Source organism: Dipteris shenzhenensis, chromosome 11, assembly GCF_047967505.1.
Source record: "Dipteris shenzhenensis isolate YYH24624 ecotype China chromosome 11, Dip_SZ_1.0, whole genome shotgun sequence".
NCBI lineage: Eukaryota > Viridiplantae > Streptophyta > Polypodiopsida > Gleicheniales > Dipteridaceae > Dipteris > Dipteris shenzhenensis.
Window position 1 is genome coordinate 52,475,068 of NC_141606.1, and position 22,892 is coordinate 52,497,959.

General features: G+C 41.8%; 2 protein-coding genes across 2 annotated transcripts in view; one reads left to right on the top strand and one right to left on the bottom strand.

The window, feature by feature from the left end:
• The window catches only part of LOC147897159 (uncharacterized), a 41,087-nt gene extending 28,150 nt beyond the window's left edge, over positions 1–12,937 (top strand). Inside the window, exon 13 of the mRNA XM_087382045.1 lies at positions 12,424–12,937. Coding sequence (XP_087238171.1) covers positions 12,424–12,603 — 180 coding nt within the window. The 3' untranslated portion in view covers positions 12,604–12,937. The remainder of the gene's footprint in view (positions 1–12,423) is intronic.
• Positions 12,938–20,966: 8,029 nt separating this feature from the next.
• Positions 20,967–22,692, bottom strand: LOC147897160 (large ribosomal subunit protein uL2). Its single transcript, XM_087381364.1, has 3 exons — positions 22,155–22,692; positions 21,597–21,943; positions 20,967–21,236 (listed from the first exon to the last, which is right to left on the bottom strand). The coding sequence occupies exons 1-2, from the start codon at positions 22,592–22,594 to the stop codon at positions 21,598–21,600; spliced, it is 786 nt and encodes a 261-aa protein (XP_087237490.1). The 5' UTR covers positions 22,595–22,692; the 3' UTR covers positions 20,967–21,236; position 21,597.
• Between the last annotated feature and the right edge of the window lie 200 nt (positions 22,693–22,892).

Genomic DNA, 22,892 nt, shown 5'->3' on the forward strand with positions numbered 1-22,892 from the left:
AACAAGCTGTGAGACGCTCTCCTTACTATGTCTGGGTCCAAGAGTAGAGAAGATCTGCTTGTTGACCCTACCTCCCGTCTGAGTCTAAAATGACTCTCTGGCATGAAAGGCATACTCTGTTCTCTAATCTAAAAGTGACTATTGTTGGGCCCTTGTTGCAGCAAGACGCCTGAATCCAAGCATCTGTAGGCCTCTTCTGCTCCTCTCTTTGGAAGACAGCCAACTGCTGACGGATACCTATCTCATGCCTGAGGATCTCACCCCTCCTGATACGAGCAACTGAAAGATAAAAGTCGCTAATACCAAAGAGGGCTGTAGCTAAGTCTGATGGAGAAAGCGACCCATCATGCATATGAGATACCCAAGTCCTCAACACAGTCTCTGTAAGGCCCTCATCTGTATAAAAGGCATCTGGAATCCTAACATTGGCAGAGCAGCCCCTCATATGAGGATCTGAACAATTAGAATATAGAAGTCATTGAAACATTCACGAGTAACATTTGAAATTGATGGTCTTGGATGTGAAACTTGGGGCTATGTCCACACTTGAGATGGCAAGTGTGGGGTTTCGATATCCTTGCACGCCAAGTTGGTGGACTACCTCCAAGGCTACATTATCATAGCTATAACTTGAGGTTCTATTGGCATACTCTCCCCGACTTGGTTGTTTATTGCTGAAGTTTTTTGTGCTCCTGTGTTCAACCAAGGAATTTTTAACCCCTAGCATCTTTCCCTTTTCTTTGATCTTCTTTTCTCGGCATTTATTTATTAATTTTTTCCCAACAAAAAGAGCTTTCTATTAATGCTTGAAAACAAAAAACCATACAAGTAAGCTGTCCCGAAGGCGCCGATTGGAAAAACCCTTCAAGCCTGGCACAACCCAACCTACCTCCCAAGAACCCAGCTCACTGCCTAGGGTATCTCCGAGACAGGGGCTAGCAACCAGGGGGGAAACTATACAACCCGCAAATTCCTCGCGGCGTGAGAATATAGAGAACACCTGCATGCCTTGCCTTGCAGAAACGCTCCTGCCTTTCAGCGGTTTCTCTAGAGTTAGATGCCCCGCGCTCCCATATGGCGTGCAGAGGGTAAGATGATATCCTGCCAAGTAGCAACCAGAGTGGGCGCCAATGGAACTCAATGACCTCCCATCACTAGGCTGCAACGCACAACCCAGACGTTCCATGCCGTGATGCTAGCTACTGTCTCCCACACACCATCCTCAAGAGTCGAGGGAGGACGGTGTCGGGCTGGACGGGTAGCCTCATGCAGCTTGGCCCAATGGATGCTTTGTCTCTGTATCTTGCGGGCTGGAGAGACCTCATCAATGTGGAAGGCATGACCCCCCTCCATCAACCAAGCCACCATGCCCCAAGAAGTCCCTATGGATATCCTGCACTAGGGCCACAATCTGTAGGGAACCTAGCCAGATCCTCTGGGCGCTCAGGCAACACCAAAGGCCATGTGGGATTGTCTCCAAGACACCCTCCATGCAACTAGACAATGCCCATCAACCCTCATCTATTCCAACCAAGGGCCTCTGGGCAACCCCCGTGAGTGGTCAGCGTGAAGAAGTATGAGATCTTTCGGGGTGGAAGTGGACCATAGCCGCATCTAGAATCAAGATCGAACCTCTTGGGATACCTGCTGCTCCCTCCAATGTCTCTCTCTCGAAGGAATCCTGGTCGAGTCTCCATCTGTAGTCGTCACCCAATCTATGTCATGTAGGAGAAGAAGGGTATCTCCTCCCACCCGTCTCCGTATGACCTATACTGGACGGCCAGAACCACTCTATCAGGGCCTACTAAATCTCCCAAACGGGGTGGCCCTCCCAGAGCGAGAATCGCCACCGAGGGACCTAATCCGAGATGCTGGTGGGGTTGATAAACCAAAACTTGCTTAGATGGCCCACTATCCTGATCATTCTAGGCTCCCATCCATCTTTGGGTCTCCCTCTGATAATGGCTGGAGAAGTCCCCCCATCCCTACTCTGAAGAAATTGACTCGGCCATTGCCGTGCCGCATCATGATCTACAAAGGGACACTTGTCCTAGAGAATTGTCCTAGCCACTTGCCATCTACCCAAGTCTACAGAGCAGCCCTCCATGCCTTTGGTATGGCTGCGTCGATCTCCCTCATCCGGGGGATGGCGCCTCACAATTGAGAGATAGCCCTCAGACGCGCCTCAGGGTCGGATGAGAGTTTGCTCCAAGCCCCAAACGAGCTGGCTGGTCCGCTGTCCCACTGATCCTAGCCTATGTGTGTCCATTGTTTGAGCATATAGCCATCCTGATCTCATTGAGGGGTTGGCCCTCAAACACCTCTTTGCACCTAGGTGGGGTTCTTATGAGTCCTCTTGCCTATCTTTGCTAGATTTGAAGAGGATGTGCATTAGTGGAGATCTCCTCCCTATGAGAGGGGCCCCTAAGCAGAGCCACCGATGCCACTGACCGCTTGTACGTGGGGTATTCCCAAGAAGCCCCCTTTGTAGAAGGAGCTTTCAGGGATCTGTACCTAGGGTAAGGCCACGAACCAGCATCTTTCCCATGCTCTGCATCTTTGGATCAATGATGCCCAAGCCATGAAGAGCCTATGGCATGATAACTGTCTGCCAAGCAACCTTGGCCCTGGTATTCCTCGTGCCATCCGAATTGGCCCAAAGGAAATGGCACACTAGGCGCCTGAGATGTCCCATGCAGCCATCCTAATCACTAACAATACCGGCTGGTAGCCCATACAACCTATAGATATTATCCACAAATAGCTTTGCTAATTTAGGAGTTTTAACATCTTCATTGGTTGGAATAAAGTGAGCCATCTTGGTTAACCAATCCACAATTACCCACACAGAGTTGTACCCCCTTTGTGTCCTAGGTAATTCCACAATAAACCCCATGGATATGCTTTCCCATTTGCCAGATGAAATCTCCAATGGGTGTATAAGACCTCCTACCTTAAGGCGTTCAGCCTTATTGGCCTGGCATTTTTGGCAGTTCAATACATAGTCTTGGACGTCCTTACCTATTCCAGGCCAAAAGAACATGGTAAACAAGTTTTAGCAAATTGGTGAGCATCTTTCAACACTATAGGCCACCACAAACCTATAAGGTGGATCGCTACCTGACAACCCAAATATATCATTGTCTGCCTCTGCGAGATTGACTGAAAGCCAAAGGTAGCACCCTAGTCTCGAACCTCTTGGGCCTCCTTTGTCCCTGTGAAGAAACATATCAATTTGGTTCAGTTGATCCGAGCCCTTAAGGCCTCACAATATATGGCCAGATCTCCTCTGATTGCCTCTATGCTCGATGTTGACCCACCACATACAATTTCATGCCATCTGCGAACACTAAGTCCAAGAGCTCCTCCTCCTGTCGGATCAGAAGTCTCATCCCTGTCAATCCCGCAGCTTGAGAGCGTAGGAAATAGCCAAGCGCCCTGGCTACAAAGAGGAAGAGGAAGGGGGCAGCCTATCGTACCAAGTGGGAAAGAGAGAAGGCCTCACCAGTGTGGCCTTGAATGAGCATGTGGCTAGAGCTCCTTGCGTCTAGGGCTGAAATCCCTCAGTTCCACCGGTCTAAGAACCCAAAGGGCGCATGGTGTCCATTAGAAAGGACCATTCCACCCTATCATAAGCCTTCTCAAAATCCAAGGGAGAAGGATGGCTAGCGGCTATGACTCCTCCTTGGCCCAGTCTATAGCCTCCCAGAAGGAGCTAAGTCCCATTGTCTCGCATGGCTCGTTCTTGCTCTTGCAAAGTGTTTGCCGTATGAGGGCCTGTGACTAAAGTTCTGTGTTGCTCCTCTAAATCGCATCGGCCGCCCAGGTGGCCCAACCCTCACTAGGCCCTCCTTTCGGCTGCTGCTAGATCTCTGCATTTGCCTGTTGCACCTTCTCATTCTGAAGAAGCTCGTCTGGGATGTGGACCCCTCTTTGGGGAAGACCTTTGCAAGGCTAATATAAGCGTAGCACCGCAGGGGAGTGGTCTGATAACGTGGTTGTTAGGATATCCCTCCCATAGGACATGGTGTGAAGAGTCCCTTTAGGTGTGTGGACAAGATGGAAAGATCATGTGTGGATGAAAAGGATACACGGTATCCTTGATTAAGGGATTGATAGCTCTCCATCTCTATTAAATGGAGGGTAGCCTTGTAGCTTGTAAGGCTGAAAATCGTAAGGCTAAGACCTTTTGATTATGTGGTGTTATTGGCTTCTCTTATCCTCTCGCTTCCTAGCTTCTTTCTCCATGCTTCGCCTTCAACTATGCACTCTCGCATTGTGACATGGTATCAGAGCCTCCCTTGAGTCTCTCCTCTTCTCTCACCTTTTGGTGAGCTTGCCACATCATTTGCCTTCCCACTTTCTAAGGTGGTCCTACTTCAATACTTTTCATATGCTGCTTTCTAGATTCACGGCCTTAACGATTGCTACATCTACTAAGAAAGTGATGAAATCCTTATTTGAAGCGTTGAAAGCTATGGGTGGTTCTTGCTTGAGTGTTTTTTGTCAGAGGAGATGATTGGTGCTGCTCTCTTTGACCTGGTTGCCATTCGATTGGTTATTGTGTCTCACAGTCCTAGCTCATAAGGCTTTGCCACGCCAAAGTCCAATGCTTTAGCATTCGGTATACTCCAGCATTCGTAGACTATGGCATTCGTTTGATGTCGTCAAGGGCACTATGGTCCTATTCTATTGCTTCATCTGCCAGGAGATTATTTCCAAACAGCTCTACATATGCGCCTCTTGTTCGGGTGGAAGAAGGAAGTGGTTATTCATTTGGTGGCTCCATTTCTTTCCTTAAAAGCTTGGTTGCTGATCCTAGACGCAAGCTTTCCATTGGCTGTCACATTATGTAAGAGATTTCTCTTTCTCTGCGTCGCTATTTTTTTCAAGGAGAGTTCTCTGTTGCATCGCCTTCATTGGGCTTAGCTTCTATTGGGTACCTATTACGTCAAACAGTCAGAAGGATCGTTTTATTTCTCTTCTCAGTATGGGAATACCAGTTTTGTGTTACAATCTACTGCATCACAGCCTCCTTCTGTTGCCTTTGGGATGCTTCGCGAATTGCAATAACCTATCTTTGAAGGTTTCTTATCGACGACACGTTCTCTCCCTTGCTGCAACGTCAACGTTCATTGTCGTATCTGTTTTTGGTTTTGGATGAACACGTGTCATTTTTAACCTTTGGCTCTAAAGTCCTTGTTTAAGGCTAGTCAACTCTATAGTTGACTGCCATGCAAATTGTATTTCATTCATTCACATTCTCTTCTTTGAACAAAGAGAGAATGCAAGGTGAAGAAGTACTAAGTAAAAAAAAAATACAAGAAATTCGAATGAATGATTCGGGCGAAAAAACGCTAACACTTCATGTTGTATCCATGAAACACTCTTTTCATTCAGCCCATATTTTCAGCATTGTTTATGCGCTTTGAGTTGTGAGTGTTTTATTCCAAGGGATTAGACATTCCCAGTGCCTCTAAGACCTTCCCAATGGTGAAGCATACTATCACTATTGACAAAGTTTGATGGAACAGGCTTCTATACATGGCAAGTCTCTATCCGCTACTTGCTCATGTGTGTAGGGAGTTTGGTCACTTGTCAAGGGCACGAGAAAATTTGATGAAAGTGATGAGGATGACAAGGAAGATGATGAGAAGGCGCAATAAATAATTGTGCTGCATCTCACCAAAATTCTTATCCACCATGTCTCAGAGCTCACATTGGCCAAAGCTATGTGGGAGTAGTTGGAAAAGTTATACGTTGCCGAGGGTAAAAATTCAACGTTAGCACTTAAGATTCAATTTTATGATCTTAAGATGCAATCCAATGAAGCACTTGGAGCCCATATTTCCAACCTCAAAAGCATCATGGCACAATCAGCTTCAATCAACTGCACAGTGGATGAAGACGATGACATTGCATTGCTCCTTAAGAAGTATGCCATCCGAATATGATGCCCTCGTCACAATACTCAAGAACCTTCTATCTCCATCTTTTGAGGGATGCATTTCTTCACTTCTTGCAGAAGAGAACAAGGTAAAGGAACGAACCTCTACAATGTCGACATCTACCTCCACGACGTCCACTCGGGCCCTAGCTATGTCTACCAAAGGCCAATAAAAATGTACCTTTTCAAGAAGAAGGGGCATACGGAGTCTAGATGTTTCAAGAAGGACCCATCAAAGAAAAAGTGTGGAAAGTGTGGGCAGATGGGACATCTTACTTGTGATTGTGCGAACGGCAGCAACACAAAAGAGACGGTCAACTGTCCACAAGCCTCCTCTCACAAGTTGTCTGATTAACTCTTCTAGTTCACTGTCTATGTAAAACCCCTTGTAAAAATGCATATCATCATAAATGCATATGTAATAGGTACAGATGTATTCCCAAATCTGCCTATTAAAAGGAACAGTATTCAATTGAACTGCATCATTCAAGCAATAGATAAGTACTATCCGGATTTTGAAATCAATTTGAAAAGGTATGAGAGCAAATAATACTTCCATATATTCATCGTATTATTGTTACCAATTCCTTACATGTAGATTCTACTAACACTACTAGATAGTAAACAGTTCGGAAGACACAATGATTTTCGCATTCGGATTTTTGGAGCTGCGGACTGCACACAAACAGACTCATCCCGTATGATGATCATAGAACATATCTTATAACTGATATGTCCGCTCTAGAGGAGGCGGTTATTTCACTTCTTCATCCTGCAGTCGACGATCTTCTTTGAATACCCGACTGCTTCCTGCTTCCATCATTTTTGCCACCATGTCTTGAGATGCCTGCACAGATACCAACTTGGGAAAATTTTCCGTTGGGTTAGTACTCAAAAGTGATGTTGTAGCCAATGATTTTTGTAGCCAATGGTTTTTGCTGACACTGCTCCAGCCGTGTTTCTAACTCCTTGATTTTTTGTCTTGTTCTTGGAGTTTTTCTGTGAGAATCTTACTTGTGTACTCCTCAGTTGCAAAAGCTTCATAAGGTCTTTGTGCTAGAATCAATAATCTCTCTTGGAGATTATTCCAAGCTCCTTGAGAAATGCCAATCAATTCGGTCTTCATACTTTTGACTGCATTCCCTTTCATAAAAATTCCATCCAGATCAACATCCCCTAAAATTTCCTTAAGCTTCTCTTCTAAATACTTCAAAGCTTCCACCTGGGCCTGTAACAATAGATTATCTGCCTATAAATCTGCATTTCTTTGTGACACCATCTCTAGGACATTAAAAAACGGGTTTTTCATTTGGTTTAACCATCTAGTTACTGTCATACATTCTTGCTATTTCTCTATCTGTTCCATTAAGTTCTTCTAAGAATTTTCTTTCTGCACTTTATAGACCTCAAATTTGTTCTTTAACTCTTCCAATTGTTGTTTCAAAGGCTTCACATTCACACTGTTTTGTACTCGCTGTACCAACAATTTATTCTACGCTTCCAGGCTCAAAATTTCATCCATTGTCTTCTGTTGCACTGCTTGCATCTGATTACCATAAGCACTGAGAACCTCCATTGCCTCATAGAATTGCTGGAAAGAAACATTTGCATAAGATTCCTTTTTCATAAAGCTTGCCCCAACGTCCTCTGTACTTCTTGCAAACAGTTGTTGATTCGCTGCTGACAATTTCTTCTTCAATTCACTCATAGCTCCTTTTTTGAGAACGAAATCTTCGACTTGAACTTTGAAGGCGATTCTTCAATAGGAATCATTTTCTCCTTGTTGACAATTGGTATACTCCAAAGAGCTGCAGATAATGACTTACTAGTAACCATTTCTATTGACTGTTGGTAAGTGCAACCATTTCAACTGGCTGTTGATAAGTGTATCCAGCCTTGACCAAATCATCAATTGTATCTTTAGCATTATCACTCAGGTTTGTAAACAGTTGCTTACCCTTATCATTGCAAGATGTGAGCTTCCCACTTTTTTGTAGCACCGTAGCAAACAGAGCTGTAACATAAGGCGAAATTCTCAAAAATTGGTTTGGAGTTCAAGCTTGTTTTCTTGAAATTTCCTGTAGCAATTTAGTGCATAGTAATGCTGCCCACGACACCTTCTCCCCTCGCTCTGCAGCTAGCAAATATGCATAATTATCCTTGGCCATATAATCATTGTGAACCAACAAAACCACTCTCTCTACAAACCATGCTAGCTGTTGCTTGCGAATTGGATCTCGAACTTTGCTTATCATGTAACAATTCTTAGAAGAGTAAGAATTACCAAATTCTTGCATCATCACCTCATCCGAACACTTATCGTGTTGAAGCTCCTCCGCATAATAGGGCAAACGAAACACTTCTGCTATCAATTCTAGCGTAATGCAGATCCCCATAGAAATTTCACCCGCCATCCTTTGCAACACTTGGAATTAATTCAAAACCTCCGGATTATCCTTCACGGTAAACATGCAAACTCATACAGCTTTATTTTCTTAAGCCAGTGTTTATGCAGTCCCAAATCAAAAGATACCTTCAAATCTTGAAATACTGGAGGGCTATCTAGTACTCTTTTCTTCCGTATCACTCTATCCAGACTCAGTTGACAAATCCTTGGAGAGCTCCTGCACATCTATCTCCGGTGACTTAGTTTCCCTCTACATCCAATGACTTCGACGAGTCGGCGCAACTCTTGGTCTCTTCCCCATCTCGATGGCTACAGCCTTTGCCAGCAAGTCGAACTTGGCACACGGCTCGTGTACACTTGATGCAAGATGCTTATGCTCCTCTAGTGACATACCACAGTGAACTAATAGAATGGCGATGAAATGTTGAAATGAACTAGCAGTGCATGTAACGGACTAGAAGATTATCGGACTCAAAGTGTGTGCTCACACACATGCGACGTACCAAGCTCTAAATAGGTTATATAGATAAAAATCCACCAACTCAGTCGGGTGCTCAGCAAGATTAATGACTATGTGATTGTATTGCACACCGACAGACGATTGACACAGGCACCTGCCGTACCTGATTATCGAATCACTCCGTCTTTTCAAAATCTCCAAACTGGTTTCGGACTTTCGGAATGCTATCACATTCCTCGGAATTTCGAAAAACAGTGCTACCGAATTTCAGAATCTCGAAATATTCCGTAGAGCTACTCCAGCCAAACATATAGTGACTAAACACACCATCACTGACCCTTGTGGTCCCACTAGACCGTGTGTCCATAGCATGGGTGCAACATATGGTTTCAGGCGAAAACCATTAACCGGCTTTGGCAAAGCATTCCCGTACATATCTTCCCAACTTGAAAGTACCTTTCTCCATTACATCCAAATTTTTGTAAGGACCACCATATCTTAATCTAAGCTTTTCGACTCTGGGTTCCAACGTGGAATTAAACATTAGAACTAAATCTCCTTTCCGAAACATCTTAAACTTGATGTTTCTATTAATCCATGCATGTCTTCTTTGTTCAATGACATCGGAGGTGTATGAACTGATCACCCTATCCTCCTCCAACTTCAGTAATTGCTGAATTCTGTAATTCACAGATTCTTCTGGAGACAATCTATTCTGTGCTAATACCCGAAGACTAGGTACAATAAACTCCATAGGAACCACTGTTTCACAACCATAGACTAATCGGAATTGTGTCATCCCAGTTGTCACCTTATAGGCTGTTCGAAATGCCCACAGTGGAGAGTGCAACTTTTGATCCCAATTAGTCCTTTTCTCTGAAACAGTTCTCCTCAAAATCCTCTTTGCAGTTTTATTGGAATTCTCTGCGTGACCAATAGTTTGAGGATAATAAGTAGTTGATTTTTTATGAACAATCATATGTGTAGCTGTTAACTTCTTCATCACTTTATTCATAAAATAAACACCCTGATCTGAGACTATTTCTATTGGACATCCAAACCTAGTTATGATATTGTGATATATGAATTTAGTTGTACTAGCTGCTGTATTGTCCCTCAAGACAACTCCTTCCACCCACTTTGTACAATAATCTGTAGCAAGCAGTATGTACTTATTACCCATGTACTTTGCAAGTGGTTTGATTGGACCCATAAAAGCAAGGCCGCACTTTTGAAATGGCCCCGAAGGTAAGATAGGTTGGTGTGGCTTTCTATTAGCATCAGTTGGCCTTCCATCCCTTTGGCAAGGTAAACAACTTTTAGCAAATTCATGAGCATCCTTCAACATTGTTGACCACCACAAGACCGCTTAAAGTATCTTTTCTCCTGTGATCTCTCCTGCAAAATGGCCCCCCGGATTCCAGCATGTGCCCCCATAAGGACTGCTTTCCGTTCATGATCTGGAGCACACCTTCTTATGACCTGATCAATTCCCCACCTATAGAGCACTCCAGCAATAGCCAAGAATGGTTTGCTTTGCAATACAAATGTCTTTCTTTGGTCCCTTGAAAGAGAGTGTGGTATGATCCCATCCATGAGAAAAAAGAGTATCTTGTCATACCAATCCAACACTGTATCTAGCTGAAGTGAAAATAAATTAGAATTTAGAAGATCATCCGCTTCCCCAATAGGCTCTTCACCATTCATAATCGTACTCAAATAATCTGCCATAGCATGCATTTTTCCAAGTGTGTGAACAATATTATAATCATATTCTTGAAGTAACAAAATCCATCTAGCCAGCCTACCGGATAATTGTGGCTTATTCAGCAAATGAATGAGAGCTGGATGATCCACACGCAGTACTACGTTATTGCCTAGAAGGTAATGTCGGAATTTCTGAAGTGAATATGTCATACCCAATGCCTCCCTTTCAGTGACACTGTAATTTTGCTCTGCTCTAGCTAATCTTCTATGTGCATAATAAATTGGCTGAAACCAACCTTTAACAAATTGTTACTATCCGGATTCCAAAATCAATCTGAAAAGGTATGAGAGCAAAGAATACTTCCATATATTCATCGTATTACTGTTGCCAATTCCTTACAACATGTAGATTATACTAACACTACTAGATAGTAAAGAGTTCGGAAGACAAAATGATTTCTGCATTCGGATTTCTGGAATTGCGGACTGCGCACAAACAGACTCATCCCGTATGATGATCATAGAACATATCCTATAACTGATATGTCTGCTCCAGAGGCGGTTATTTACAACTACCCATTTTGAGTTTATTATAAGTCCTTCTATATTTACTTAAAGAGAAAATAGTTTATCACTATTATTGTCCATCCAAGTGGAATCTCTCCACAGCATAGTATATTGTCTATAAGATGTAGGGATTTCTAATTTTCAATGCATTCTTGCATTGAAGGGGGATGTTAGAATATCCCTTTCATAGGACATGGTGTGAAGAGTCCCTTTAGGTGTGTGGACAAGATGGAAAGATCATGTGTGGAGGAAAAGGGTACACCTCATCCTTGATTGAGGGATTGATAGCTCTCCATCTCAATAAAATGGAGGGTAGCCTTGTACTTTGTGTAAGGGTGAAAATCATAAGGCTAAGACCTTTTGATTATGTGGTGTTCTTGGCTTTTCTTATCCTCTCGCTTCCTGGCTTCTTTCTCCATGCTTCGCCTTCAGTTGTGCACTCCAGCATTGTGACAGTGGTGCCTGCTAGAATCCTTGTCCTCTATGCAGCGCCCAGTCCCAACATAAAACCGGTCTAGTCGCTCCATATCCAAAGGAAAAGAGGAGGCTACCTGCCACCTGGGATCCTAGAGAACTCCACCTCCCTCCCCGGATCTCTACCACTAACCTCAAAGATGAACTACTCCAAAGTGCTCCTCTCCGCTGCAGACATCTTGGCGTATTCCTTGGCATTTATTTGTCTCAAGTAAAAGGTTAAACAACATATACATATCCAAGTTGGGTTTTATACATGCTGCACAAGACAGCTCTAGTTGTGAGCTTCATGCATTCAGCCTGTACAGCATCATAAAACATCATAGTTGCAACAACTAAAAAATAGGAAGAAATTTCTTTTAAAAAGAGGGTCCCTTAGGTCTCTTCCATGGAATACATCCTTTCCAGATCTCCCATAGCCTTTTCCCATGTGGTGTTGTAGTGGCTCGTGAAATTAACTTAAATCAGGGCGTAGTGGTAGTGAGCATAGTGGAGAAGTGACTGAAATCAAGCAGCAAAGCCAGGATGCTTTCCTTAATGAGCTGATTTATAAGTTTTTGCTTACTGGTTTGGATATTACTTTTGGGGCGAGCACAATGGCCAAGCATACCTGGGATGATGCAGCAGGTACCTCAGTCCACATGCTTGTGCATTCCATACGCAGCAGGTTAGAGGCCCCATACTCCAAGGAGAGCAAATCAGCCTTTTGATTTTTAGGAGAGAATAATACAAGTCCGTCTTCCTTTCTGTTTTCCTTTTACTGTGTGAAATAGTTTCCTTTGATATTGGTGTTGCATAGAAGTACAAAATTTCGATCAGTTTTAATTCGTCCTGTTTGATGCTTTTCTTTCTCTCCTGCAGTCAACTGGAGCAATTGCCATGGGTCCTGTCATTCAAGGATTAAGGATGCCGGTCAATGATTTGAGCAGAGGGTGTACAGTTGATGACATTGTGTCCACGGTTGCTATCACAGCTGTCCAGGCTGCCTCTCATAAGCAGAAAAAACCACAAGGTGAGGTGCTTACCGCTGCAGGTGCATAGGTACGGCTTGGGATGCCTAGTACGAAAACAGTTCCATATATGACATGGAGTACTGTGCTGTATAGTACAAGTGCAAAGTTGAGGAGTTCCACTTGAAATATTCTTCATGAATGCTCACAATAATGAGGTTGTATATTATTCTTTTAGGTTTCATGATGTGAAACCATCCTAGTGTATGTACAGTGCAATGTAAACCACATACTTATTCAAGAAACCATTCCTAAATGGAATAAATTTGATTGTATACTTTTCATCACAAAAGTAAACCTTTCATCATGACTTTTCTACTGATGAAATGCTGTCCTTTCGCATTTGAGAGGAACACTCCGTCAGAGGTGAAATAAATTTTTCCATGATTGTATACATACTTTTTCAGATTATTATCACAGCATGCAGTAAATCACTGTGGTGTCATTTGCACCTATTAGGATGTGAACTGTATTTAACCATTACACACCTTTTTTTGTTAGATCATAAAAAGACCATCCCCAAAGCGGAGATCAGCCGGTACAAAATCAGAAATTTTCAGTATAAGACAAGTAGACAGCATAGTCTATCTGGTGAACAGACAAGCAATTGTAGAAAGATTGCTTGAGTGACATCCGAAAAAAGAACATAGAAGCAGTGGGCTCATGAAAGACAGTTTGATTCCTATGTTTCCAAATATCTGATCCATATAAAGAACAAATCAAACTCTGGTTGTCGTGGGTGAATCCCAAAGAGCCAAAAAAGCTTTCCAAATGTAGCAGAGGGAAAGGATGCCTAAAGACGTTGCCGAAGTAAAAAAATACCGAGTGACGGGGCAAGTCCAGAACAGATGAAGCATAGATTCCCTAGGAGCCAAGCATCTGTGGCATAATACAGGAGCAATATGCTGACGAGCTAGGAGTTGGCCAAAGGGAATGACACCAAGCAGCACTCCCCATTAAAAACATGAAGGGGCAGTTTGCAAGACCAAATTTGATGCAATCTTTTACGCCACCATTTGGCACCATGATTGAAAGACCGTAGTCAGTTGGCATGCTGCATGATCCAATGGAAGGGAGCAGAATCCTGTATAAACCAGCCATTAGCCATGTGCAAAGGGCACATAGAAGAACCCTGGCGATGCAAAGACCAATCAATAAGCCGATCTGTGAGCTCCAATCTGGGTGCCGGCAGAAAAGGAAAAAGCATCTGAGAGAGGGAATGCCAAAGTGGTCTGTAATGCATCCTCAATCCATACTATCTGGCGGCCAATGGAAAAGGCAATAAAGTACCATCATCACGAAGGACATCACCAACAAGTGAAATACCTTTAGAAGAAAGGAAGTAGGAACGCCTAGCCTAGGTTCCAATAGAGCAAGCGTCAGTTGAAAGAATTTCGACCAATGCAAATTTTCAGTCCTTAAAGAATTGCCTTGCAAAGAGTCACACCCAATCCATTTAAGATGAGAGAAAATCTCCTTCCAAACTAAGAGCATTTGAGAAACAAAAGGACAGCCCTTAATCCTGCCATCAAGGTGCACCTCCCATGAAGTGGGATGCCAATGCATCATGGCTGTCCAAGGTTGATCATCTTGTAGAAAATGCAACATCATTTTCCCCTTGTGAACCATTACACACACACACACACACACACACACACACATTTTCATTTATTCCATCGTGAACTTTTATGGATCTTGTATTATCATACATGTCCCTAGCTGCATCTCCTTGCCAAGATGTTTGGTTGTTGGCGAGGGTAACCATGTGCTTCTCCTATTGCCATTTAACTCTCTACTTCCAAGTGTTAGTTGGACACCTGGTCTTCCTAGTAGCTAATGGACACAAATAATGTCACAAAACTGTAGGATGGCAAAGTAGAAGAGAGATGCAACAAGATGTGCAAGGCAATAAAGAGGCATATTAGAAGCCATAGATGGAGAGGTAGCAAGAGACATGATAGAGAGGAGGTAGCATGGCAAGGTAGCAAAGAGATGCACAAAGAGACAAAGGATGGAGAGCTCGTAGAGAGACACACTAAAGAGACCACAGAGGGTATCCGGGTAATTGAATGAATGAAGAGGTTTTAGCGTGGCGAGGTAGCAAAGAGACACAGGATGGAGAGCTAGTAGAGACTCTCTAAAATAACCGTAGAAAGGGGATTCTCTTTTCTTCTTTATTTTGATATGCATGAAGAAAAGTTTGGGGGAGTAATCACATTATGCAAGATCAAGATGAGTGTTACTCCACACTCACCACAACAAGGTTGTTAACATGGTACTTCCTCTCTGGAGTCACAAGGCTAGGACCATGTCAACAATGCTTGAAATTTTATTATAGCTTTTGTTTCTTCTCTTTTTGTTGTAGTGTCAAACAAGAGGCTTATAAAGCTCAAACGGATGCCCATGCTTGGTGGGTTTATTTCTTAAAGAGGAGGAATAGAACAAAACTTACAATTAGGGTAGGTGGGCATGAACCCCAAAATATTGTGTATATAAGCATTCTCTTAGAGACAATTTATTTTTCGCCCAAAACCATCAAGTTTTTGATTGTCTCTTCATTACTCACATGTTTGTCTAACTACCCCAAAAAACTGTTATGAGGTCCTTGCACCCATTGTTTTTCTTTGCTTACTTGCCATGAGTGTTAATACAAGCTAGTGTTGCAAGGAACACTCAATCGCATACTTCATAGAAGCATTGAGGAGGGTTTGACATGTGTTCAAACTATGTGGTCACTTATAAAGGCCCCTTTACATGCTTGCCTATTAGATAAACACCCATGCATTTGTGCACTAGTAAAGGAACACCACTTTAAAAGGTGAACTTTTGCAAGTTTAATGTCCAAAGCCTTTCATTTGGGTCCATGGGTTCTTATTCAATCCAGATGGAGAGCTTTGGGGGTAGGGTAAAAATGTTCAAGTACTAGTACCTCTATATTCAATAGGCCTTTTTTTTTTAAGACGTACCTTCAAAGAGCAAGTTTTGCACATCATTTTGAAGTTAGTAGCCTATTTTTGTCAATCATCATCCAACCTAGTCATTGCATCAATTCCGAACATGATCTCGATCAATTTTTATTTAAAGGCATTAATGCCTTTATTAGCATCCTACATACATTGAAAATAGTAGTTGTAAAAGTTCAAAATATTCAAATACCTTATTCAAGATTATTTTTATAGTTATCAAGCTTCTCAATGTCTTTTGGTTGTATAGATTATGGGAAATTCTCATAGAAAAAAAGAGAAGAAAACTACCTTCTGCATGAGGCAAGGCGGATAAAGTTAAGGAATAGCAAGGTGAATGGGATGAAATAAAATATTTAGCACTCAATTTAATCAGTTTCAATGTGAAAGATGTTATGATTTTGATAAGTACTAGTTTATGCATGGAAAGCTTTGGAGAACAAATGTAGAGATCCTACTTGCAAATAAGTTAACAATCAAGAAATTGCAAACAGGAGATATGTCTGGAGAGCCTTGTAAGGGTGAAGGACCTTGCAAATCTATTGGCTACAAAATCAGAACTAAAATATTACGCTTAAACAAATATTTTGAATAGTTTGTGAAAGAAATACACGATAAAACAATTTGCAAGCCATAGGTAATTATTCTCATAGCCATGGTGGCAAGCATTCTTATAGTTACCTAGTCTCAACATATTCATTAGGTCATTATCATCAAGATCCAAGGGCTATATAGAATCGTAGAGGAAACAGTAACACTAGGAAAGAAGGTTACCAAAATAATTCTCCAAAAAGATCTACCCGAAGTTGCAATTCTTATGAAATTTCATAGCATTAAGAATGTGATGCAAAAGAAACAATGGGATGTTGCAAATGGTCAATATAAGAGAATTAGAATCAATGTTAGCATCAACACCAAAATCAAAGTTACAATCATTAGCACAGCCAGTTAGCAGGCTATGCAAAGGAGCAAAATCAAGATTAGTTTCAAAACAATACACAAGAGTATAAATTAAAGGTTGAATACAATTGTTTCCCTTCATTCTTTGTGATTGGAAATATCAACAAAGATGTGCATTGCTTAATGTATCTTAAAGGTCAGGATCATTTAATGCAAAATGTATAACTCTCATCAGATAATCCACAATATGATTGAGTCTAAACCATTATACAATCATTGATCACTTTGCGACTAGGCATTAAACTATTATTACAGTCGTTGATCACTTCAATTGGAAATAATGCATAGATAATGAACAAAAATGATGTATCATTTATAAAGAGCACAAAATTATCGTTACAAAACATAAGAAACAAGACTCATATAACCCAAAATGCATGAAACACGAAAGTATTGACAATTCTGGCATTAGACATTCAATGGATCCCACATTAGCCAGTATTGAGAGACCCCACAAAGTATTGTCTTTTTTGTTATTGCTTCTCCACCTTCCTCACCAACTACTAGTGAGATTTCAATTCAATCAAGAACCTCTGTGTAATATTTTGAAAACCAAAATGGACATTTCTCCATTTGTCTTCATTACATTGGCAAAAGTAGAGAAGGCACGTTAGAGCCTATGAGTGACTATTAATGAGCAAAGGTATGAGAAGTCACGTTAAAACCTATGAGTGACTATTAATGATGTTCTTCATGCTGAAAGAATCATGGTTTAGAAACATTCTCAAGGTTAAACGTGAGTATATGCACATGATTCTTATGAAAAGGGTCACATGAAAGATCATAGGCCTCATTAATAGTGTCACATGGAGCATGTTATTTTACTTTGTGGTGGAGGATACAATCAAGTGTGTAGATGTGGATGAGCACAAGTGGGTTGTATACCCAAATGGGTGGAATGCTTGCCTCTATTTGAAGGAGCCCACGAGAGTTCTTTGTATAGGACTGGAATGCAATTGGCCTGAACTTTTTGTGCAAAAAAGTCTCATCATCTTTTGTGGCCTTATCCTCTCCCTCTTTCTCCTTCATGTGTGGTCTCTATCTTCTCAAGATTTCCTTCATGTTCTCTCAAGCTTCTGTTGTGCTCTCTAGCTTAAAATCTTGACACTTTATGAATAATCTATCACACACATGATCAAAGTTTCAAGAGAAATGAAAGACAAGGCCACATGATGATCTTTAAGGAAATTTACAATGCAAGGGCTTTTTAGATTGAAGACATGGTTCTTTCAAAGTTTTTCCAAGATCACAAAAAAAACATTTTTATTTATAGGACAAATATTTCTGTAGTGAATCTATCTTATGATCGCATTATGATTGGGACATTTGTTTTCAAATCAAATATGTTGTGGTTGATAATGACCAATTTAGTGGTTCATCATTTCAACAAGTGATTATGATTCATGCCTAATTTATTGATATGTTAGTGGATCGCATTTTGTTGGCTAAATTGCATGCTCATATTTCCTGGCTGCTCATTACAACAATATCCCAATTATTGATAGATTTTGGCATATTTTTTTAGTACTAGCACTTACAAGTTTGATTTGCTTGCTACTTGTAATGAAAGTACATTTTGTTCTCGCTTCTTCCATGATGTAGGTTTAGTGAGCAAAGAAGTTGGAGCACATAAAGTTTACCAAGTTTAATGCTTCATTTGCAATAACTAGTTGATTGAAAGTGCCTAAAGCTTTACCTTTATCTTTTAGAGTTGAGTATCATCATTTAGCATCTTAATCTTGTCATCTCACCTAGGTTAAAGTGGCTCTACAACATGTTTTCCTAATGCGGTCTGTAATGCTTGAATTATTTGAATTGAACTAATTATTCCTTGTTTACTTTGAAGACTGCATCTGCCATGATAAGAACATGTTAATGTTAAAGATCAATATAGACTAAAGCAAGAGTATGAAAATGCTTGTGAGTGCTTCCTGGTGAGTTGCTCTTCTCCTCGCAAAACAAGAGCTACACCATTTTAAGATCCATAGATGAGCAAGATGAGTATGATGCTTTTACATTGTTGGTTAAAATCTTAGTACAAACTGTTGATAACGGTGAAATTTTTAGACTAGTAAAAATTTCCTATCCACCATTAACTTTTGGTTGCCATAATTGACAGTATCACAAAGAAGCATAGCTTGATGTTTGCAACATGCTTGGCTTTCTTGGCGGCACCACTTAGAATCATAAACATTGTAGGTCCAAGCATATATTGTTCTTTCCTAGTCATCCAATAGCTGAGTAAAATTATGGCCTTGATCTTAGATGACAAAGGTCTAAAGGTGACATTCATGTGCTCAACCAACACCCACTCATTTACTTATCATTTCTTCAAACTGATTCGTAGAGCTAGTCTTTCAACCCTTGAACTTCTCATTTTCCAAATCATAAGCTATCAATAGCAACAACTATGAAAAGGCTTTACAAATTAAAAAGCTCACCCTTGTTGGGTAAAAGTTTATTTTTTCTGTCAGACAACCTCCATTACAACCACAGTAAGATTTTCCAATCCAATAAAATCAATAGACTCATCGACGATACAGGCCAGCCTATTATTAACTTGTTCACAACCTGACCGAAAGCTAGTTCAGTTCGACCAAAAAGACCTAACTGAATTAGTCTTCAATGAAATAGATGAGGCTATATCAGGCAGATTCCATGCTAAGAAAGTTTTGGCTGTCAATCAGATGATCTTCTTTAAGACACTTTTAAGAAAGGTTAGCTCAATTTTGAAGCAGTGTGCTATTCAGCTTCACTAAGACTCATCAAAACTGACAGCAATCCAATGTACACTATACTAGCTTATTTGCACTCATTGCAGACACTCATAGCAACCGTACCTAGAAGTAGGAGAATCAAAACAATTCCAATATCTCAGGAGCTTCATATACATTCGCTGCCACAGGAGGCATATATATCCCAATTCCAACCCTTTTTTCGTAGACAGTTTTCACAAATAGGTGAGACATGTGAACTCCATGATCATGCCCTTGATCTCAGCTGAGATTGGAAAATTTTACTTTTTCACTTATTATTTAAACTATTTTTAAATACCAATTGAAAGGGAAATATGTAAGCATGTCTAATGAGTTGAAAGGGAAATATGTGAGGCAAGATACCCAATCCTTGGATTCAAGAAAGACAATTTAGAAATGGAATATTACAAAACATACAGAGAAGCGAAGGACAAAAGAGGCTATCACAGCTGGACGTGAAGACAATGTGGTCATCACACATTCAAATTTTCCCACTCGGAAGTATAGAAGCTATGCAAAATTGCAGCACTACAACCAGCACAGATGCATAGTATAGAGGACCTCTACCATTGAGTTCAGGACAAGAGTCTGTCCTGGGAGGGAAATGTCCTGATACTGAATTTAATTAGAGTCATGACGACAGTAGCTTCAGCAGCATTGTACACTACTGTTAGATGCCAGAAGGTGCGGTAGTGACAAGCTGTAAACAAATTACAGCAACAAGCGACAAGCACCATCACCATCCTCTAATGTACCCCCTCTTAATCTTTAAGGACTTCAATACTTAACTCTGAATTAAAGACGTTAACCACAGAATCATGCATCCCTGAGAGTTCTCCAACCATTCCAGGTGCTACAACCACCTCTGTTGTTGCAATGCCTAAAATCATTGAATTAACACTGCATAGCCTTGAGGGCAGATCCAACATTCAGAGCACTGGGCAGAAATCACATTGTATCAACATCAGCAGGGACCATCGCAGTGTTGCCTAGAATTTAAAATAGGGACGTGTCCCTTAACACCTGTATCATTATTGTTGATTTGAATCTTTAGTCCTTTTAATAGGGCAGGGCACCCTACCCAAGTTTCAGTATTTTGACAATAAAGACACTAAATTGGGCTCATAATGAAGCAAGTTCTACATGGCTAAGTGACGAGTTAGTTAGTTCTTGCATTGTTTAGAATCCAAGAACAATGTATCACTCATTTTCCCTCAAGAAACTAATTGAAGTAGTCTAGTTATGTATAGCATGGATGTGTTTTGATGTCTCAGCACATAATTGCTCACATGAGCAACAGCCTTTTTTTATATCTCCAAAGCTCGTAATAAGAGACTGATTCTGGCGTAAACCAGTGCTCTAAATCATCTAAGGGCCATGGAGCCCAATCCCTTGGACAAGAGCTGCATATTTGGTTGGACCATGTAACACATTTGACCTAAAGCCCAAAGAGTGTTCCAAAAGAAATGGATGGCAATGCTGCCAATAGGAGATTGGGTATTAACTCCACCACCAAATTAAAAAACTGTTAAAGACTTATGTTTGAGGCCAAAACGTGGAAAAATAATCCAAAATAGAACTGCTTTTTAGAAAAAAACTAGTGTTTTCAAGGCCAACCCATGGGGAAATTTAGCATTTGGACTTGTATAATTGGTCACCAATGACCTACTTCCATATCACTACATAAGCAAGCAACCACTTTAGACATTAAAGACTGGCCGCAAAAAGAAATTATCCCCTTTCAATCACTGCAACCAAATAGCCGTGATGGCAATACTCCGCACAACAATTTGAGCTATTAGAAAACACATGTTGGCACTTAATGGCTGTCACATAACCAGTGTCATTCTCAAAGTTATCAAATGTCAAATGTAGACTGCAACAGAGAAAGAAAGCTACAAAACCTTTGATAGTAATGAACCTGCAAAATCTCTATTCTAATTCAAATGAGAAGGACTGAGTTCCCGGCTTTCTTTCATTGACACCTGTATAAAATACACGGATATAAGTGTCTGGATGGCAAGCTAGAAATTCACTGAAGATCCAGATTGCACTACTTAGTAAGACGCATTGCTTCAAAGTAGAGATTACTACGGTAAAAATCACAGTAACGACTAGTTTCTAAAACCTTTAAAATGCACTAGAGAAGAAGACTTAAATAGATTCACCATAACTAAATCCTCTCCGTCAAAACACTTCGGACTTAAATATAACCCCCCATCTCACCGACTTTCCCTAGATGCTCAACAAATTTGTACCCTTCTATAATTTGTCTTAAAGATCAACAAGACGACAATTCAAATTTATCTCGCATAGTGTAGGAGGTCACGGAAGGAACAACACACCTTAAGTACCCTTTTCCGTCTTGGAAGCAGCCGTTGCAGCCTGCCCACGCAATCTTCCAGTCCTCCTGGCAGCGATCAGACCAACCTTTTGCCCAGGAGGAGCATCACGCCTCACTGTGCTAGCATGACCAATATGTTGATGGTTACCACCACCATGAGGATGCTCAACCGGATTCATCGCCACACCACGAACCTTAGGCCAGCAATTCCTTTTCACTCTGTACTTATGGTAAGCATTGCCAGCCTTCAACATCGGCTTCTCTGTTCTGCCTCCCCCGGCGACCTGCCCAATCATGGCACGGCAACCACTTGGCACAATCTTCTTTGCGCCAGATGGCAGCTTGATACTGTATGAGGAAAACCAACACGATCGACACATGAGAAGATCCCCGGTTCCTTCCATACGTATACCGGTCTAGCTAGAACAAACTAAATTCGAGGTGACAGCGGATCTTGCAAGCCAAATGCTGGGAAGTCAATGCATTCTAAAAAGAGCAGTAGAGACGAAAACTAAGAGCTCATTTCATCAAAGAAAAGAAGCCAGAAGAGGCGTCTTACCGGCTAGTGTTATTGTCAGGATTGTGACTAACAACGATGACATAATCTCCCGACGCCCTAGCAAAAGCTCCTCGGTCACCAACGCGCTGCTCCACGTTACAAACCACGGCTCCCTCGGGAACAGACTTGAGGGGCAAGACGTTACCGATGGAAAGCGTGGCCTTCTTGCCGCAGTAAACGAACTGACCGGAATACATGCCTTCGGCGGCAACGAAGAGCTCCTTCTGGTGTTTGAAGCGGAAGGGGTGACGGAAGGTGACCTTACAGAGGGGGGCACCACGGCCGGAGTCATGGATGATATCGGAGACGACGCCTTTGATGTAGCCATTACGTTCGGAGTAATCGAGGGAGCGGAAGCGGGCAGGGCCTTTACGTTTATGGGTATGGGCAGTGAAGATGGAGCCAGCACCTTTTCTCTGGCCTCTGATGACACGGCCCATGGCGATGGAGGCGAGCAAGCTACTGTGGTGAGGAAGACGATGGCTATGGCGATGCACAGCTCTCTTGTGCTCTTCTTCACCAATTCAAAGAGAACTAGGGTTTCGGCCCCCTCCCCCTTTTTGCCCACATTCTACCGCCCCGATCTCTTCCCCCTCCATCCAACGGCTCACAATTTTTCCTCCCCTTTTTATTTCCCCTCCCCGCCCCCCCAGCCACACTCACCCTCCCACCACATGCTAGGACACTAGACCTTAGACTGAAGGGGAGACGGAATGATAAGTGGGGGCATGCCGGTTA

Excerpts from the sequence above, each read along its gene's own strand:
- LOC147897160 (XM_087381364.1), bottom strand. The coding sequence starts at position 22,594 with ATGGGCCGTGTCATCAGAGGCCAGAGAAAAGGTGCTGGCTCCATCTTC. Across the intron at positions 21,944-22,154 it reads CCTGACAATAACACTAGCCG|TATCAAGCTGCCATCTGGCG; the intron begins GTAAGACGCCTC and ends TTCCTCATACAG.